At 36.6% G+C, this 21,205-nt stretch overlaps 1 protein-coding gene across 3 annotated transcripts in view; it reads right to left on the minus strand.

The window, feature by feature from the left end:
• The window catches only part of Ptprb (protein tyrosine phosphatase receptor type B), a 125,644-nt gene that overhangs the window by 53,691 nt on the left and 50,748 nt on the right, over window positions 1-21,205 (minus strand). For all 3 annotated transcript variants that reach the window (XR_012450907.1, XM_074083913.1, XM_074083914.1), the window contains 7 exons: window positions 20,395-20,652; window positions 18,305-18,568; window positions 16,103-16,372; window positions 12,447-12,707; window positions 7,722-7,988; window positions 4,358-4,621; window positions 107-370 (listed from right to left, as the gene is read on the minus strand). Coding sequence is in view for 2 of the 3 variants with exons in the window: in XM_074083913.1 (XP_073940014.1) it covers window positions 107-370; window positions 4,358-4,621; window positions 7,722-7,988; window positions 12,447-12,707; window positions 16,103-16,372; window positions 18,305-18,568; window positions 20,395-20,652 (1,848 nt within the window). In the remaining variant the exon portion in view is untranslated. The remainder of the gene's footprint in view (window positions 1-106; window positions 371-4,357; window positions 4,622-7,721; window positions 7,989-12,446; window positions 12,708-16,102; window positions 16,373-18,304; window positions 18,569-20,394; window positions 20,653-21,205) is intronic.

A 21,205-nucleotide genomic window follows, 5' to 3' on the forward strand; every position in this document is an offset into this window, starting at 1 on the left:
GAAGGGATAAGATATATTGTAAGCACAATGTATTCCACTGTACAACTATTATTATATGCCAATAAGATTTTTTAAAATCACCAAGTTTTACAATCATTCCACTTACTTGTTCTTCCATTCCCTTGTTCACTGGCTTCATACTGTCCACTTTTTGTACTAACAGTGACACTATACAACCGTCCAGGGACTAGCTGAACAAATACACACTCGTTTTCTGACTTGGGAATGCTTTTGGTTTGAATGAAGTTGTTTTTGTTTTTAATGGTGACTTCATAGTGATCAAAGTCTCCAGTGGCATGTACCCAGGACACCTTCAAATAGTCACTCCTGGCAGAGTTGCTTACACTGACTCCTTGGACCTTATCAGGCACTGAAAAAGAGAACAGAGAATAGCTGAAGGATTCTGAGTGAGCAATTTGTCACAGATGACAAACTGGAAGGATAAAAGAAAGTAAGTAGACTTTTATTGTATGCATTTAAAATGGAAACCTTAGACTTCTAGATCACAAACTTCTGGAGAGGAAAGATTGGTACATTATTTGGAGTGATTAAATGGATCTTTTAGAAGAATTTGATGAATGTATTCTAATCCTATTGTTTGCCTACATAAGATGTCACATGTCAAAAGAAATGTTGAACATTGTAACTGATGCTTAATATGAAGGATGGTGAGGATTTTAGTAATTGCAACATACCTTACTAATTCAAGATGCAATAAAAAGTTACCAAGGAAAGTATAAACACCCAAAAAGAAAAATGGAAGAAGAGGAAACACATTTGGTTAATTAATATATAAAGAAGTATTCCAATCCTGGTCTCACCAAAAAAAAAAAAGAAAGAAAGAAATACTGCAAATCATTATTGATCAAGGAAATGCTGGTGAAGACCACAGTGAAATGTTATTTCATATTCATTTGACCAGCAAAAGTTGAAAACCTGGTAAAATCAAGTGTGGGAGAGGATGCCCTTCCACAGGAGATGTGATAATTCATTGTTATATGTACACACAGTAAAATATTACATAATGGTCATAATTTCTTATTAACTCAAAACACAAAAAGTGGATTACTTGCTTTTAACATCAAAGCACAAAATATGAATGCATCTTATCAATAAAAAAATCTGTCCCCAAAAGATTAAAATACCACATTTTTACAATGTTAAAATAACTAAAAATTTTAAAACACATAATTTTATGACTGTACATAGATGCAATAAAACTACACAAGATGGAAAGCAGGGAGAGTTGGACATGAGTCAAGACATTGGTTACCTTGGGATGCATTAGTGAGGTGGGAGCACAGATTTGATACAGACTACTATTAATGTCTTAGCTTTTACTTCAGGTTGCAGTTTCTTATGTACATTTTAAATTCTTAAAAATTACTAACCAAATGCCTAAAGTACAAAAATGGCAACTGTTGCATAGTATTAGTACTCTGAACCTAGAATTATGACTAGTGCAGTTTTGTACAACTGAGGTTCCTTCCAATAAATGTAAAATCAGTTCTGTCTACCCTTGGTTTCCCTCTCAACCAATAAAAAATGAATAAATGCATACTGATAGAAATACTATAAAATAAGGCAATTCTGTATTAAAAGCACAATATTAAGAATGTTCTATTTTTTTTTCTGGGGATGAATTTTGATTCATTAGTGGACCACAGATTCATTTCTATTTGGCTCTAACCAGATATTATAAATATTCATGAGAAGAGGCATTGAAAGAGGCCTGAATTCTGGTCCAGGGAGTTCCCAATATCTGCTGTGTCCAGCCCTGTGCAACCTCTATATGCATTTGGTGTATGTTAAAGGATTCTACTCTAATCATGTGCCAAAACTATGTTTGACTCTTCTGCTTTCCCCCACATCATAAAACAACCCCATTTTTTCAGGGGTTTTTGGCATTTAAGCTACATTTTTTTCATGAAGGTTTTCACATTTATGAATTGCATTAACATCCTTTGTTGGATTATATTTACTGATTGTGTTTATGTTATAACAACTTCACCACAGATATGGAACAAGATAGGCATTTTTAAAATAATATTTGTCTGAAACCAGTTACAGCAGTGCTAGAATTTAGTTACTGCGGAGATAAGAAGTTCTGAAGTGACTCTGTATGCATAGAGTAAGAAAGGTCAATGATCCAGGCAATTTACTGAAGGCAAAGCTATTATTACAGAAAGAAAAACTAGGCTGAATACTACTCTGAATACTACTCTAAGTCAATAAGGGGCTCTCCAGGTGGAACTGGAAGTAATTTGTGATAACTGCCTTTCTTCACCATGAGATAACATGACACAAAATTGGAAATATTGGTATTTTCACCCAAAATGTGGAAGAAGAGCATTAGAAAAGGAAAAGCGAATTAGGATAATCAGTTAAAATCAACAAGACAACAACTTAGACATGACTCTCCAGTTAAAATCATTTGCTTCTGTTAGTCATGCATCAATTCCAAGTTCATGCTGGTAAGTTGAATAGAGAATCACTTTTCTTACATTTAGAAACAATCTTGGGCTGACAGAGTGGCTCATGTGGTAGAGTGTCTGCTAGCAAGCATGAGGCCCTGAGTTCAAACCCCAGTACCGCCAAAAACAAAGAAACAATCTTAGCAAAAGGCCTTGTAATAGTAAACTCATATGAATAGGGAATGGTAATGATTTGGCATTGATGGGAAACAAGGGTGAGTAGTTGGGTGACATATCTTTAATTTCTAGTGATCTTTAGACTCAAAGCTGATCAATATGAGATATTGACATAAGTCTGCTTTGTAAGAGGAAATCAGCTTTTCAGATCTATATCCTGATGGTGATTATCAGTATAATTAAGAATTTAGATTATTTGGGGGTGGGGATAATCTAGATCCATGATTAGTGCTCTCAGGTTTGGCATGATGTAATGACTGAGCTCTGCTACCGGTCAGCCATATGACTTTGGAGAATCCACATTTGCTGGGACTTCCTTTATATACAAATGAGGAGACAGGATTAGTTCATTCTAAGGACCCTTTCTATATGAGCATTCTGTAACAATGTAAATCAGTGGTTCTTAACTTTTTGGGGCCTACAGAAACTATGAAATCTTATAAAAGTCATGGATTCTCTCCCCAAAGAAATGCACATACCTTTCTTATGTCTAACAACTTCATGGACAATTTCAGGGGTTACTACATTCTAAAATCCACCCATGGGCCCAGGTGAAGAGCCCTCACCCAGATGATTTCTGATTAGTAATACTGAGTGCCTACTAGGCCCCAGACTCTATGCCAAGTGTTTCAGATCCTCATGGAAAAAGACATTTTTTTTCATTTTTATTAGGAGGAAATCATTGTGACAATTCCAAATAGGCTTACATCTCTCCCCCAAAAGAGACATTTTTAAAGGGAAAAAATCAACCCAGAACTCAGTAGGAAAGACTTGACAAAATATTGATGTCAACCTTAAGCAGAAATCTCTCATATAAACCCCAGAAAGCATAAATGTATTGAAAAAATGCTAGCTATCTATATTTAGTTCGTTCTAGCACATAAAAGACCTGACATTCGTTTGCTAAGATTTTTGCTCCCTAGTCTCAGAACTATAAAGGTCCACATTTTCACCTTGTGCAAAAAAAGAATGAACAGTAGTCTTGACCAAAACATATTTCAGAAAGAATTTTAGAACAGAGTGCTTTGTAGACTCTGGAGTACATCAGAACTAAGTTTAAATCTAGAATCTGAAACTCACTGGCTATTAACAAGGTAAAGAGTTAGGAAAGTTACTTAACCTCCCTGAACTTTGGGGGTGAGTAGTCGAGGGAGGGGGAGAATACAAGGAAAAGGGGGATGAGGGTGAATACGGTAGATGTATTTTGTATTCATATATGAAAATAGAATAAGGAAAACTGTTGATATTGTTCAAAGACTGGGGGGAGGTAGGAATGAGGGAGAATAATAGAGGGGGTGAATTTAACTAAGACATATGGTAAGCACATATGTAAAGATCACAATGTGTCTTCCTGTACGACTCTTATAAATGAGAATAATGGCAACTTCAGTAAGGAGTTTCTAAGGATTGTCATCTAGTATATAAAGCCAGGTCATAGTAATGAAAAAGTACTCTCTAAACACAAATACTTGTTTCATTATTTGATTATCACATGAATTCTAGATGCAAAAGCTAGGTTAATCTTCCTGTAATGGTAATATTTGCTCATATAAGAAATTTCTTGGGTCAAAATATAAAGACTCCACAACAATTTTGTGATTTCAACTGGCTTCATCCTATCATTCCCAAGCACTACAGTTTTGTCAGGCCCTGGGTCACACAGCTAATTGGTTCTGATGGAGCTCTATGTCTTCACACATCCTTACCTGTCCGCTCTTGGCCGAAGGAATGATTTTCATACTTGCCACTCCTGGTAGTTATGGTCACATTGTAGAGACGGCCTGGGATGAGGGAGCTGAAGGAACATTCACTGACAGACTTGGCAATGATGAGGGACTGAACCACCTCACCACCATGGGAGAGTGTCACCACATAGTTATCCACATCTCCAGGTGCTGGCAGCCAGGAAACGCTGAGGTAGTCATTACGGCCAGAATTGTTCACCGTTACTCCACTCACACTGGATGGGACTGTGATTTTAAGTGGGGCGGGGGAGGGGTGCGGAAAATAAAAAGAAACACATAATCAAATGTTCAAGTCACTTACTGGGGTCAGCAAAACTGTGGATTAAGAAGATCTAATCTGATTACATAAGAGGTCAAGGAAGTGTGAGGATTTCACTTCAGCTTCTGGAAGCTAAAGTAAAGCTGCAAGGAGGACTTTTGGATGCCTCTTAAACACAAGCATGCCACTACTGCATCTTTATGGGATTGCTGTGTGCCTTCAAGTGAAGGCATTTTTATGAGAATGTGTCAGGAGGTTCCCTGTAGGAAAGGGAACATTTTAAATGATCCAGTTGAATCAACTTGAGCCAAAATCATCAATAAAGCAAAAGTGTTGCAAGGGAAAGGTGGAGTTAAATAGCTTTTCTAAAGATTTCAGACTTTGGGACAACCTTGATCTTCATGTGATGGGATTATTTATTCCTGGGGAGTTTAATCGCTAACACAGCTAGAGGCACTGTTTTCCCTTTGCAAAGCATTTCTCGCCCTCTAGTGGCAAGAAACAAGCCTAAATGCCCATCCTGGACACTGGAAACTGGATCAACTGTGGGCTGGAAGAGAGACATAATAGTGATAATGGCCTTTCTGATGCCAGCCATAATTATTTGCTTATATCAATTTGGAATCAATACCACAAACATTTACTGAGAATCTACTGTTTGCCAAGTGTACTAAAACTGAAAAGACATGGATACCTTTAAGGAGCTCCTCAACTAGAAATGTATAGATGACAAATTAGTAATTGTGATATTGAATAAAAATTGTTCTGTGTATTGGAAGTAAGTTCCTAGTAAACAGTATGGTCATAGTGAGCATCAGAATAAAATACTACAGTATATATAAACTGTACTGCTGTTATAAGTTGTTTAGCTTCAGTTGATTATTTTCATGTAATTGTCAATATCCATACATCACATATAAAAGGCAGGATTTGGCTAGATGACGTCTAAGCTAATATGCTCTGACTTTGTGCATTTAGCCCTAAAGTCTACCTTATGTTAAAAATTATGAATAGCATCTTATAAAACTCTGCTAATGCTGTTCTATATATGGACATTTCTTAGATATAAAGTTAAACTTTTAGCCATGAGATTTATGTATTGGTATTTTTTTTCTATTTTTCTTTTTTCCTTCCTTCCTTTTATCATCCATACATCCCTTGGGGGCTGGTGGAGTGGCTCAAGTGGTAGAGCACTTGCCTAGCAAGTGAGAGGCCCTGAGTTCAATTCCCAGTACCACAAAAAAGTAGAAGTAGATTCGTTAAACATCTAATATGTACATATATTACATATATGAACAATATATCAGCTAGAAGAAATGGTAATGATTATCAAGGCCTTAGCTGTTAAATTATTTATAGTTTACCGCATAAATATATAGGCACCTTTTGAAATCCCTAGTTATTGTACCTAGTTAGTAATATCCTATGTTCTCCTTTCTCATAATATTTGAATAAAATAATGCATACTTATATTTATTCTTATTTTTGGTCTCCTCAAAACTCTATGATTGTTCTTCAAAGAATTCCTTGTCCTTTTTCTGAATGTTTCTGCTGTATAATATGGGTCAAATACTGATACTTCTGCTATGCTAAAAATATAGGTATAAAAATAATTACAAGTCCCATTTATTTCAAGTGCTATCAGGCACAATACTATTTTAGTACATAGCAATAAGTTGCAAAGCCTTTAAGGTATTTTATTGGAATTTTCTTGATTTGCTGGTGCTGGGGCTTGAACCCAGGGCCTTGCACATGCTAGGCAAGCACTCTATCACCGAGGTATACCCCCCAGCCCCATTGTGGTGTTTTAAAATGGGAATTAACCTGTGTGGCAAAGTAGGACTAATTGTTCAGGAACCATTTCCGTTTCCTCTTGGCACAAAGCCACTATATTTTCCAGCTTCCCCAATAGTTATGTGTACTTAATTTTAGCCATGTAACTAAGTTCTGGTCAGTGGGTAGAAATATATGCTTGCTTCCAGGTCTGTTTTCCTGTGCTATTCCTGATCTTTACCTCTATTCTCTGCAGAAATGGAGAGAGCTCGAAGGATCTAGTGGAAGAAAGAACAGTAGGTGATAGGAGCCTGGATCCCTGAATTTCTATTTGAGAAGAACCAGCCAGTAGAGTTGAACAATCAGGAGCATCCACATTGTACAGTTGGATAAGAAGGAAATAAGTCAGTTTAGCCTGACTAATGCAACCACAACTCACTGGGCAGTGGGTGCACACCCTTCTTAACTCTTTTCAACTTCTCTAATTTCCAAGCTAAGCTTTTTGGCCCCCATTCCTAACTATCCCAACTATGCCATGCTGCAATGGATGGTGACAAGAACCATTAAAGGAGAAGAAAGAAAAAAGTATCAGGAAAGACACAGGTGACAGCATCTGCTGCCACAGAACGAGAGCAATGGATATACATCAATGAATTTCTACCAAAACCATGAGACTGTTTTTTCAATGACTTAGTTGATTTTCTGAGAGTCTTAATGAAAATAGTGATTTTGGGGTTTATTAAGTAGGTGAGATTCATGATTTTAGAAAGAGATATACGCATGATACCCACAACTGATACTCAGCATCTGAGTACTGGAGATCTAGAAGGAAAAGCCTGAAATCCAACTTATAATAATTTCATAAAATTAAGTAGGCTAGGTCACTGATCTGATTTTGAGTTCACTAATAAGAATCAAAACTTCTATTGGGTTTATGTAATTTTCCCTAAGAAACTGGACCATAAATTTCATATATTATATGAAATAATATTGTATGCTATGTAGTTTCATTGCATTATGGCGTGATAATCATGCCATCACGAAGGTTTTTCTAGGAGTTCTGAAATGTTTATCAGAGATTTTAGAAAACTCAGCCCTCTGCTCTGTTGTCATGCATCACCCACCCAGTATTCTATTCCATGCACCTTCTGAATGGGATTGAAATTTGGTTATTAGGAAAGAAAGAGGCCTCTGTTTTTATGATGTTTTAAAAATTCTGTTGGCATGGGTGGAGGGGTTGTCTAGGTACGCAGATCTTTTATGTTAACAGACACATCTATCTCCACTTCTTACCTGTTCTTCCTTCCACCACCACTTGTCGGGAAGAGGTTCCTCCACTCACTGTTGTTACCACCACGGAGTAGAGGCTGCCTGGCTTTAGAGAGTGGAAGCTGTATCTGCTGGTGTCACTGGAGACACTCTCATTTTTGATGACCACATTTTCATGGATCAGTAAGACTTGGTAGAATTCTATGTCTCCCAGTGCCTCGGTCCAGTTAGTAAACAGACTACTGGTCATCCCTTGGTTGGCTACATTCAAGCCCGTCACTTGAGCAGGCACTAAACCACAGAGGACAGAAGACAAAACAAATCACACTTAGGAAGTGCAGGAAAAAGGGGTAAAAAAATGGAGACAAATTTCTAAAAGTAAAATTTTGTTTGTTTCTGCTATAGACTTTGTTTCCTGTGGCATATGAAAAACTCTTCCTCTATAAAGGTTTTTCTACTTTGCAAAGATGCTTGAATGACATCTTTCAATAAATCAGAATTATTAGATTTTATTTTAAATTTAAATAATGAAAGATACTGTTTTTGAAGACTGTTTATTTAATATCACCTTATCTGTCCCTACTCAACAAGAACCCAAAGCCATGTGACCAATCTGAGTCTATTGCTGTTATGGGTAACCTGGTGATTAGCTTACAGTCTAGCAAACTAATTACTTCATTATGAGCACATTCTCAAAATGGTTATTATTACTAGACATGGAAATGCTACAATAATATAAACTATATCATATATAAAAATAATATAAACTATATCATAATTATAACAGCTACTGAATACCTACTATGTGCCAGTTATGAGCTGAATACATTATGGAAGTGATATTATTTGATACTCATTCAAAACTCTATAAAGTTGATTTTATTATTCCCTTTATTAATGAGGAAACCAAAGATCATAAATGTAAGGTTTATTTTGGGTTATATTACAGTGCTGACAAATAATCAACTTGGGGTTCAAAGGTAGATCTGCCTAACTTTTAAGCTTTTGACCTTTTCTTCACTAGTGACTATGTCATTTCCAACTATCCATTAACAAATTTTATATACAGATATTAAAACTGGCACTTGGTCACAATATATTACTCTCTGTGCCTCTTTCTGGAATTATAATAATCAAAGAGCTCAGAACTTTGGCACATCCCTTCTCAAAGCTCATTGACCTTTGGATTAAGGCACAAACATATTTATTAAAAATGCTGTCATACATGGACCAGAAGTTCCTATTCCAGTTTTAAATTAATATGGAAAGCAATTACAGTGACCAAAACAATTTTTTAAAAAAGGAGCAAAGATGAAAGATTAATATCACCTTATTTCACTAGAAATCTATAGAGAACAAGACAGTATGACACTAGCAACAGGCAGATGGCCACATAAATTAATGGAACAGAATTGAAAGTCCGGAAGAAGACCAATGAATATATAGTCAATTAATTTTTTACAGAGAAGTGAAGACAATTTTGTGGAGAAAGGGCAGATAGTCTGTCTCTTCAACATGTAAGTTTTGGAATTGGTGTCCATAGGCAAAGAAATCAACCTTGACCCATATTTTACTCAATATATAAAATTAACTCAAAATTGTTCATAGACCCACATATCTCCTAGGGAAAAACTTTTCTGACCTTGTGTTAGGCAAAGATTTTTTTTTAGGTGCGATACCAAAAGCATCATCTATGAAAGAGATGATAAATTTGACATCAAAATTAAATATTTCTATATAGCAAGGTACACTAAAGTAATGGGAAAAAGTCACAGACTGGAAGAAAACATTTTCAACACACACTTCTGACAAAGAACTTGTGTGTAGGATAAAGAATGTTCAAAACTCATTGATAAGGAAACAAACAACCGTACTAAAAAATGGATAAGATATTTTAAAAGAAAATTCCTTTAAGAGGATAAATAGTGAATAAGCATATGAAAGAATACTCAAAGTCACGAAACATGAGATACTACCACCTAGCTACTAGAGTGGCTTAATTTTTAAACAATCAAATTGATAATAACAAATGTTCATAAGGATGTGAGGGACCTGGAAAATTCACACATTGTTGATGGAAATGCAAAATTTTACAACTTAGCCAGGCATAGTGGTGGATACCTGTAATCTCAACTACTGGGGAAGCTGAGGCAGGAGAATCGCTTGAGGTCACCTTGAGCAGCATAGTGAGACCTCATCTCAAAAAAGTGAAGTCAAAATTTTTATAACCCCTGTGGAAAGAAGATTGACTATATTTTTACAAAGTTGAAGATAAACTTACTACACGGTCCAGCAATAAGGACAATGAAAATAATCTTAGGTCTAAAACAATGCCTTGGACCTCAATTTTGGCAGTATTACAGGCGAGAATCATGAACACTACCCTCATATTAAATAAAATACAAAAATGTAAATGAATCAATGAGATGTCAGGAATGAAAAAATTCTCAGAGGCTGAAAGTGATAGCGATTAGATGACTGAAGCAAATTGTTGATTTAGGGGCATGTTTCAAACACAAATTTAAGCTTTGATTTTATATATTGCAACACAGGAGGTGACGGGTGGGACTTTCCCAGGCTTTAGAAGCTCATAATTGACCATGAATGACATCGTGCCCTGAAAGACAGTGTTCTAAGTGTGAACCAAATAAACACTCCCCCTCTGTTCCCCACGCCATCCTGGCCTCCTTAGCGCTGGGTACAGAAAAAAGTTTTCTCTGAGAATTATTAACCTTAAGATAACTTCAATCTTAACAATTTGAATTCATGAAATTTGGATGCTCAAAAAAAACTTCAAGTTGACATTTTATATTAAAGTAGGTCTGGGTTGATCATAATCCTGTGCACAACAAAGACTCAAATAAAAAAAGGGTTTTTTTTTTTCTTTTCTGGCACATACCTATAAAAAAGGACTCAAAGAATTCTCATAGGATAAAATTCCAAGGAATATAAGCTTATAATTTAAAAAAAATCAGAAACATTTAAGGAACTAAAAGCATCATGAGCAAAAGCCAGCAAAATCAATAGATAACAGCTCTTAACTCTGGAATATTTCAGATAATAGAATGTAAAATAAACATTTTAATTTACATGTGACATTAAAAGAGGAAAATAAAAATGTAACTAATAAAAAAGCAGAAAAACATAAAACACTTGGAAGAAAACCAAAGAGAATGTTTAAGAGTGAAAAATACAGCAATGAAAATTTAAAACTCAACGGATACATTTAAAAGTAGATTAGACAGAGCTGTAGAAAGAATTAATGGGCTGAAACAAAGATCTGAGGAATTATCCAGACTATAGACCATGGAACAAATACATAGAAAATATGAAATGCACATGCATGTGTGTGTGTGTGTGTATGTATTCTAGAATACCAGAAAGAGAACAAAGGGAGGATGGAGAAGAAGCATGAGGTAATATTAGAGAGTTAACAGCTGAGAATTTCCACAATTGATGGAAGACAGGAATCTGAAAGCATAGAAATCTCAAGGAATCTCCAGCAGAATAAATTTTTTAAAATTTCCATGTGTAGTTCATTACCGTGTAACAACAAAACACTAATGGATAAAAAAAAAGAGTAGGTCTTAAAAAGAATCATATTAAGCAAATTTCTCATAGGAAAATAAGAACAACACTGACAGCTGACTTTTTAACTGCAACAATGAGCGCCAGAAAACTAGAATAGTATTTTCAATGTGCTGAGAGAAAATAACTTTCAACATGGAAAATTCCTTGCAAGTCTTGTTGGTGTAGCTCAGTGATAAGCACCCATCATAGCATGCTCAAGGTCCTGGTTTCCTTCTCCAGCACCACCAACAAAAACCAAAAAACAAAACCAAATCTTTGCAAGACTGAGAGCTATATAAAGACATGTCCAGAAAAAAAAGAAAAGTGGAGAGAGTTTGCCCCTAGAAACTCTCAATAAAGAAACTTAAATAATATTCTCCAGGATGAAGAAAAATAATATCACATGAAACTTCTGGATATAGAAAGGAAAGATGAAGGGAAAGGTGTTAAATTGGTTGACAAATGTAAATAGCTAAGGATTGTGTAGAACAATGATTATATTTTTATGGAGTTAAAAAGTAGAAATAAAATACGGAATAGTAATAGCATGGAAACTTAAAAGGGGACTCTCTAGGAGGACACTGTTTCCTGTTTCACTGAGAAAATGACAGCAATTCTAAGACAATATCCCGACAGTACCTCTGTCTGCCTCCTGGCATCTGTAGCCATTTAGTTCTTTCCCAGCTGACACTTAGGTTAAGTCACCTGAGCTCTTTCTAAAGCCAATCCCCTCACTTGTGCTCTGGATCCCATACTGCTCACCAACTCCCAGAATAACAGCAGCAATCTTTCCCTCTTTTTACATCATCATTCTTCTTTCTTCTAGATCATCCCTTTCAAGATAAAGCATTTGTTCTACAATTTTAAAAACAAGGTTCCTTTCCACCACACTCCCTCTTCACATTGCTGGCCTATTTCTCTGTTCTCTTTGAAACAAAACTTCTTGGGAGGGTTATTCTCTACTTCAGTTTTAACAAAATAAATCCAAGCAAAATAAAAAGAAGGAACTAATGAAGATAAAAGCTAACTCGGTAAAATAGAAAACCCAATAGTAAAAACAAAACAAAACATAAAACAATGCCAAGTACATAACAGATACTTAATGAAAACTTGCAAATTGCATGTTACATGATTCACAGGCAGAACACTGTAAAATCTAATATTTATAAAGATTATTACCTGTTCTTCCTTTTATTGAAGAGGAATTTTTTAAGTCTCCGCTAATACTAGTGACTGTAGCTGTGTATTTTCTTCCAGGTACCAGGTCCGTAAAAGTGAATTCTTTGGCATCTCTGGACAGTGACTTGTGGATGAGTAAGAGATCTCTGTCAGCTAGCGAAATGATGTACTTATCCCATTCTGCTACAGGGGTCTGCCACATGACGCCCAGTGAAGTTTCATTGGCATGTTTGACACGAAGCTGGAGGACAGCCAGGGGGACTAAAGAAAAGGCAAAAAGATTTGGCTCATTGATTGACTCAGAGACACTCATGGAATATTCTTTCAAGAGCTGTTCTCTTCTATTCTGTGGTGTCCAGCTCAACATTTCTTTTTTGAATACTTACAAATATTAGATAAAAATTTTACCACAAAAAACTTTGTTCATGTAATATAATCAGAAATAAGAATTTAAAAGAATGGAAAATATCTTACTAAAAGGCATGTTTATTTTTGACCACACATTTATTTCTGACCACACATTACTGTTAGAGTTTATCTCTTCTTCTATGTTCTGTTATACAAAAATAATTAGCACAATTAATTATTTGTCATTCTCAAAACCATAAAGAAAAGTCTATGTTTGACTATTTAAGTGGAGTGAGAGAAGTATCTGTTACCCTGTAGCTTAGAAAGATCAAATGCTTCTCCCTCCATTTCTAAGAAAGGGACAGTGTTGTATCATGAAAGGGAAAGGCAGCTACCAAGTAATAATAGCATCCTATTAAGGACATCTCTTACACAAAGAATCAAAATTACTTCCATTTCTTTTTTTAAAATTGCTTCCATTTTAAAAAAAGGTTTTATCATTAGAATTTCTTGGAGACATTGTTCACAGCAAAGTGTTGGTCCTACGAGATGATAGGGAAAACAAATCATAAAGGAATCAAGTATGTAAAATTATATTATGATTTGTGCATCAAAGATAATTTCTATAATTCTACTCTAATTGAACTCTGCTTCATTATTCTTCAGTATTTAGAAATGACTTGAGAACTTACACCAAGGTCTACTTCAAGTTACTTTATTCACCAGGCAGAGGTGCAGTTCAAACAAAGTTCTCATGAAAATTATACCAACATGAGTAGGCTCCCTATTCTTCCTTGATTTTACATTTCCAGATTATTTGAAGTAAGTGATAAGTAAGGAAATGAGGTGGGTAAGGAATCCCCTCAAATGTCACTGTGTCTTCTTCCCATCTGAACAGTACTGGGTGTATTGTGCACGGTTCAAATATGGCATTTAAAAGGAGGTCAGGAAACATTTTTGCCCCCAGTTTTTGATAGAAAATTGAGATGGCAAGGTGCTTCTTAAATAGTAAAACTGAAATGGAGGTAGAGCAACATAGGCTGTCACGCCCTCACCATTCCTCAAATGTCCCACCAAGCATCATGGTCTTAGAGGGTCTGGTGGAGACCCCAAACTCTTAAGTTGATACAAGAAAGAGTAGGAAATACTCTGGAGTTAGTAGGTATAGGTAAGAACTTTCTCAATGAAACCCCAGCAGCACAGCAACTAAGAGATAGCATAGATAAATGGGACCTCATAAAACTAAAAAGCTTCTGTTCATCAAAAGAAATGGTCTCTAAACTGAAGAGAACACCCACAGAGTGGAAGAAAATATTTGCCAACTATACATCAGACAAAGGACTGATAACCAGAATATACAGGGAACTTAAAAAACTAAATTCTCCCAAAACTAATGAACCAATAAAGAAATGGGCATGTGAACTAAACAGAACTTTCTCAAAAGAAGAAATTCAAATGGCCAGAAAACACATGAAAAAATGCTCACCATCTCTAACAATAAAGGAAATGCAAATTAAAACCACGCTAAGATTCCACCTCACCCCTGTTAGAATAGCCATCATCAGCAACACCACCAACAACAGGTGTTGGCGAGGATGCGGGGAAAAAGGAACCCTCTTACACTGTTGGTGGGAATGTAGACTAGTACAACCACTCTGGAAAAAAATTTGGAGGCTACTTAAAAAGCTGGACATCGATCTACCATTTGATCTAGCAATACCACTCTTGGGGATATACCCAAAAGACTGTTACTCCAGAGGCACCTGCACATCCATGTTTATTGCGGCACTATTCACAATAGCCAAGTTATGGAAACAGCCAAGATGCCCCAGTACTGACGAATGGATTAAGAAAATGTGGTATCTATACACAATGGAATTCTATGCAGCCATGAAGAAGAATGAAATGTTATCATTCGCTGGTAAATGGATGGAATTGGAGAACATCATTCTGAGTGAGGTTAGCCTGGCTCAAAAAACCAAAAATCGTATGTTCTCCCTCATATGTGGACATTAGATCAAGGGCAAACACAACAATGGGATTGGACTTTGAGCACATGATAAAAGCGAGAGCACACAAGGGAGGGGTGAGGATAGGTAAGACACCTAAAAAACTAGCTAGCATTTGTTGCCCTTAACGCAGAGAAACTAAAGCAGATACCTTAAAGCAACTGAGGCCAATAGGAAAAGGGGAACAGGTACTAGAGAAAAGGTGAGATCAAAAAGAATTAACCTAGAAGGTAACACCCACGCACAGGAAATCAATGTGAGTCAATGCCCTGTATAGCTATCCTTATCACAACCAGCAAAAACCCTTGTTCCTTCCTATTATTGCTTATAACTCTCTCTACAACAAAATTAGAAATAAGGGCAAAATAGTTTCTGCTGGGTATTGAGGGGGGGGAGAGGGAGGGGGCGGAGTGGGTGGTAAGGGAGGGGGTGGGGGCAGGGGGGAGAAATGAACCGAGCCTTGTATGCACATATGAATAATAAAAGAAAAATGAAAAAAAAAATTACTGGGGAGGACAATGACACCTATCCTATGAATACTAAATATAGCTTGGTTTAAACTGACATAGATCTTTGATCATCATCCAATGGATATTAGTATTTTGAAGATGAAAAAATTTCAAGCTAAGGGACTGTATTGACCATTTTATTTGACATTCTGCTAATAAGAACATTGAATCAACATAGTTGTTTCCTTATTATTGGGCAAGATGAAGAGAAAAGACATTTGAATTTCACTCGAAGTATGGGATAATTCACATTCCAGGATTATCACAGAAATTTGAACTTGGAAGGGCAATTCTCTTATTTGAAATTTGAGAAAACAGGCTTGGAGAGGTTATGACTTCCCTGGGGAATTGTAATACAACAGTGACCAAGACCCATATTTCAGTGTCCTCATTCTCCCTTCCTTAATATCCAAACATGTTCCTCTGTACTTCAATTACCCTTTCTTGGTGCTGAAATCCTCACTTTAATCAATATTAGGTTAGGGCAATGATTCCCCGAGAGTGATCACCAGAAAAAGCTTCATCTTTTGGGGGAAAGATTAGTCTTTATTCTCAAATTGTATCCTTCCTATTCTTTAGACATTTAAATTTTTTTCTTTAATGAAATAATGGAGTTACTAGTGGAAAGGACTTTTGATGTTCTAATTTGACAAAATTAAATATTAGAAACTCTATTAGCATAAAGTCTGTAATATCTCAAATTCAGGGAATACTGGGGCATGGCATTAGTGGTTAACTGGGAGAGAGAACAAATTAAAGTTTCATCATTAACACCTTCATATTTGCTTACCTGTCCTGCCTTGGCAACGCTCAGAATTCTTCAGATTTCCACTCTCAACAATGACTTCTACTTCATACTGTCTTCCTGGTATGAGCCCCACATCATCCATCACATACTGGGTTTCCTCCTTTCTTACAGTGGTGTTGAGCAGGACCAAAGAATCATTGAAGAGTAGGATACGATACCGCTCCCAGTCTCCAGCAGGGTACGACCAGCTCACTACAAGAGACCTCATCCAACCATTGTTGTTTGCCTCTAGGTTCCCAACTTTATCTGGAACTAAACAATGATATGATGAAAACCCAAAGTAAGAATACTTATTTACTTCTCATGGGCAACAGTAGATAAGAAACACAATGTCTGCAATTCAAAGTATTTCTATCTCCTCTTGAGGTCTGTAGATGATAAGTAAATATACCTATTTCATTTCAAAGACATTTGACACTCAAGGAATATATGCTAAAATCATTTTAGTAATCTAAGAGTGATACAATCTTCTTTAACACTGTTAACAACTGGTGAAATGATTCCTGTTTCTCACTGGTGGCATGCCATCCCTGCAGTCCAAATTGACATTGCTTCTAACAATGGTGACATTGACAGTTGTGACATCTTTTGGAAGAGATACTGGATGTTGTGGTCATGAAACATTCCTCTGTCTTTTCTAACTGAAAAGAACAAGCTTCTTGAAATATGGCTCTGATTATATTGTTCTTTTGCTTACAAACATTCAAGGTCTCCTCAAACAGTACAGAATAAAATGTCAAGTCCTTCACTTGCATTTGTGGCTCTTCAGAGTGCCTATCCTCCCAGTCTTAATTCTGACTGCTGCCTGCAGTCTTCTGACTTCTCTCGCTTATCCAATGCCACTCTCCAGGGATATGGTCAACAGACCCGCTGTCTCGTGAGCTCTTCCACCTCTGTTCTTTACTTGTATCACTCTTTCCACCTCAAACTCTTCCCTCTTTTCTTTCTTCATTTGCTAAGAGCTTTGTACTTTTTAGGTCCCACTTCAAAACCATTTTCTCCACGTTTGTACTTACTGATCTTTTGAAGGAAAATTTTCAGTTTTCCTTTTTGACCATATAGCTCTTAATTGAGATCTATAATAGTAAAGAGATTGGACTCTGGAATCAAATAGTACTTTAAATTCTAGCACCATAGGACTGGCAGAATGGCTCAAGTGGTAGAGCACCTCCCTAGCAAGCACAAAGCCCTGAGTCCAAACATCAGTACTGCAAAAAACAAAACAAAACAAAAAACCCAAGCAAATAAATCCTAGTGCTGCTTATTGGCTGGATGGCTATGAATAAGTTATTTGACTTCTCAAATGATCTGTAAAATGGCCATAGTACCAGGACATCTCCATGGTTTTCTTGTGAGAAATAAATGAAATAACAGTTGCAAAGTGTTTATTCAGAGGCCAATACATGGAAATATCAGTATCATTGCCATGATTAAAAGGTACTATTGTTAGTGTGTGTATTCTATACCCATGATTAAAATGCAATGTCTTTTAAGCAAGTATTGTTGGACTTTTTCTGGAAGGTCCAAATAGTATACATTTCAGGCTTTGGGGGCCACATATGTTTTTACAACCCTTTAATGAACTATAGAAATGATCCCTTAAAGTATAATCTTACAACCCTTTAAAAACGTAAAAGACACTCTTCTTAGCTTGGGAGCAATACAAGAACAAGCCATCAACCAGGTTTGGCCATAGGGTGTAGTTTGCAGAACTCTACCTTGAAAGCAACATCATGTCTTATCCATTTTAACAACACTCAAGGCTTATAATATGGTAATTTATTAATATAAAGCACTGGGCAAATGTTTGGTGACATAAATTAATAAAATAATTTATGAAAATCATGGTTAAGTGCTAGCTGATCCTTACTATAAGAATGTATCAAAAATGTGTTCTTTATTGATATCAATACTAATGTATTTGTGCTACTCAAGTGATGTGACATGAAAAGGCACAGGGCAGATGAAACAATATGCAGATGAAGAATCCATTTGATTAAATAACTTAAATGAATGAAATTAACCCTCTACTTTGCATATGTGGGTCCTGCTCTACACTTTCCATATAGACCCCACTTCCCATGCAGGAAAAGGAGTTTTTCCCCTATCTTATTTTATCCTAGTCTAAGATGGATCAGAGAATGATTTGGGCAACCAAAGAATATTCTGGAACCTAAAACTCACCTGTTCTGCCCACTGCCATCTTCTGGGCAGATAGTTCACCAGAGATACAGCTGATGGTAACTTGATAAAGTCGTCCAGGGGCTAAGTCTTTGAAGTGAGTTTCAGTAGTCTGAGGTGCTAATATTCTGGATTCTTTGATGGTCCCTTGATGAGCCAGTGTCATATTATAGGAATCCACATCTCCAAGGGGTCTTTGCCACTTGACTTTTAGAGATGTCAAACTGCCATCATTTGTCACCTTCAGATTTGAGACTTCCATGGGGGCTAATTAGCAAAGAATGGAAAAGAAATTTTAGTCAGGATATCTTACCAGTCCTGTGGCCAAATTCTGATCTATATTTTAATTCCTGAAGGACACATTCCTTGATTAGAAGAAAACAACAACTTTGGGAGACAAAAATTATACCATATAATCAAGGAAGGCTCTCTGCTTTGTGGCAGAAGCACAATCCTGGCAGTCAGAAGCCTGGATTCTAGATTCTGATAAGAATCTCTCCATAAGACTCTAGGTTGCTCTCTCTATCTCACCATGCTGAATGTTTCTTACTGACAAATGAAGCTTGGTCAAAAACCTAAAGTGGCCCTTTCCAGTTCGGAAATTCTTTAGGTAGAATGAAAAAATTCATTATAGATAGAGGAATTGTGTTACTTCTTTACCAATAGAAAAATGATGACAAAAGGGATATACTTTGAAGAATGCGTTTTCATCTTCTTATACATGCTGTCATTTGGGGCCTCACTAATGACATAATATAAATTAATGCAGTTTCATTTTTAAAATGGCATGGTACAGTGATTTTGCATAGAGTAGCTAGAAATACAGTTAGGCTGGGCACCAGTGGCTCATGCCTGTAATCCTAGCTTCTTAGGAAGCTGAAATTAGGAAGATCTCAGTTCAAGGCCAGTGGGGCAAAATCCCCATCTCCAAAATAACCAGAGCAAAATGGACTTAAGATGTGACTCAAGCAGTAGAAGGCCAGCTTTGCAAAGCAATGAGTTCAAACTCTAGTTACACACACAAAAAAATATATAATTTTTTTCTCTCTATTTTTTGAGGCAGAGTCTCACTAGGCAGCCTAGGCTAGTTTTGAACTCATGATTCTTCTATCTCAAAATTCAAGTGCTTGGATTATAGGTATGTACCGCCACACCCAGCTACAATTTGCTCTTGATGCTCATAAATAACTCTTAAGATATCTGGTACATTTTGGCCAGAAATGCCTGTACGTTTTTGAGGTATGCTATAAAAGATACATAAATGCATAGGTGCCCCAAATATCTTTCCCTTTAGCCTCCTATAGTTCCAGAAACACTCCATACTAGAGTCATTTCTAAAGGGTCGCATATTTTACAATCTTAAACTTAGATAACTTACAAAGAGAGTAAATTTATTAATGCATTAGGTCTACTAGAAGCATTCAGATCAAGTAGTATGAAAGCTTCATGAGAGCAAAGACTTCACCTGCCTTGAATGGTGTTATATCTGTACCTCCTAGCACATAGCTTACATTCAATGAATATGGATTGATTGGATGAATGAAAGCATTGTGAATTGGTTATTAATACTCAGCACAGATTACTTTATCGATTTGAGTTAGGCTGTGAGAATAGGTCCCATGATATTGGGTCCCAGGACACATTTTCTTGGATAAATGCTCTGGGGATGGCTGTCATATAGGAGTAAGTCTACATACAGCACTGAGAAAAGTAATCTGGCTCACTGTTCATCAGTGAACGCTGATTCCTGTTTAAGAGGCAGAAGTAGGAATCCTTAGCAAGGAGAGGTTGCACTAAAATGAAAAGCCAGGATCCTATCAGCAAATAACTTTGTCTACTTCAAAATGTTGGGAAGGTGAAAACCCTCACTTTGTATAATTAGCATACTCCAATTAAAAAATGTTGCCAAGGGTTAGCTTCAACCTTATAGTAAAAGGAAACTCTTCTTTTTCTGCATAGAAAAGTGGATATATATAAAAGTATTTTTATAACTTACATGAGTTTCAAATTATCCTACATTCTTACATTACTCAAATAACTTAATAAACTTGATTTGAGCTTTATTCTTATTTAGCTGGAGAGGAGGAACTCACCTGTCCTGACTAGTTTCCACTGGTAGTTTTGCAGTCCTGCAGCCATGGTCATAATAGTGAGGTTGTAGAGGTGGCCTGGTATCAGCCCATGAAAAGCGTAAGAAGTATTGGATTTGTCCACTACACTGTCGCGAACTAAGATTCCTTTGTCCATCAGCATCAGCCGGTATTGTTCCACATGCCCAGAACCATGGGACCAGGAAATCAGGAGAGAATTAGTGTTTGGAGAAACGCCAATATCTTTCACTGGAGATGGCACTAGTGAGATAAAATGTATGTCCAAAATTTTAATTAATAATTGTCTTATAGAAGATATAAACAGGACTGGTGGAGTGACTCAAGGGGTAGAGCGCCTGCTTAGCAAGCGTGAGGCCCTGAGTTCAATCCCCAGTAGCATGCGTGCACAGTCACACACACACAAAGATATGCACACACTCAATTAGAATGCAAACATTCATTTCTGTGTACCTTTTTTTTTCTTTTTTTAGCTTTAGTTATTTTTCAGGTGGGGTCTTATTTTTTCCCAGGGCTGGCCTCAGACTGAAGTCCTCCCGATCTCTAGCTCCTATGTGTCTGGGACACAGGCATGTACCACCATGCCTAGCTTCTTTTGCTGAAATGGGGTCTCACTGACTTTTTGTCCAAGCTGGTCTCAAACTGTAATCCTCCCTATCTCGGCCTCCTGAGTAGCTGGGATTACAAGTGTGAACATTTGCACTCGGCCCTTTCTCTGTGTACCTCAACTTGTGTAATAGTAATAATAAATAATAGCACCCTTAAGAGCTAACTGGAACCTTCATTAACACTCTTT

The sequence above is a fragment of the Castor canadensis genome, chromosome 8, assembly GCF_047511655.1.
Source record: "Castor canadensis chromosome 8, mCasCan1.hap1v2, whole genome shotgun sequence".
Classification (NCBI taxonomy): Eukaryota; Metazoa; Chordata; class Mammalia; order Rodentia; family Castoridae; genus Castor; species Castor canadensis.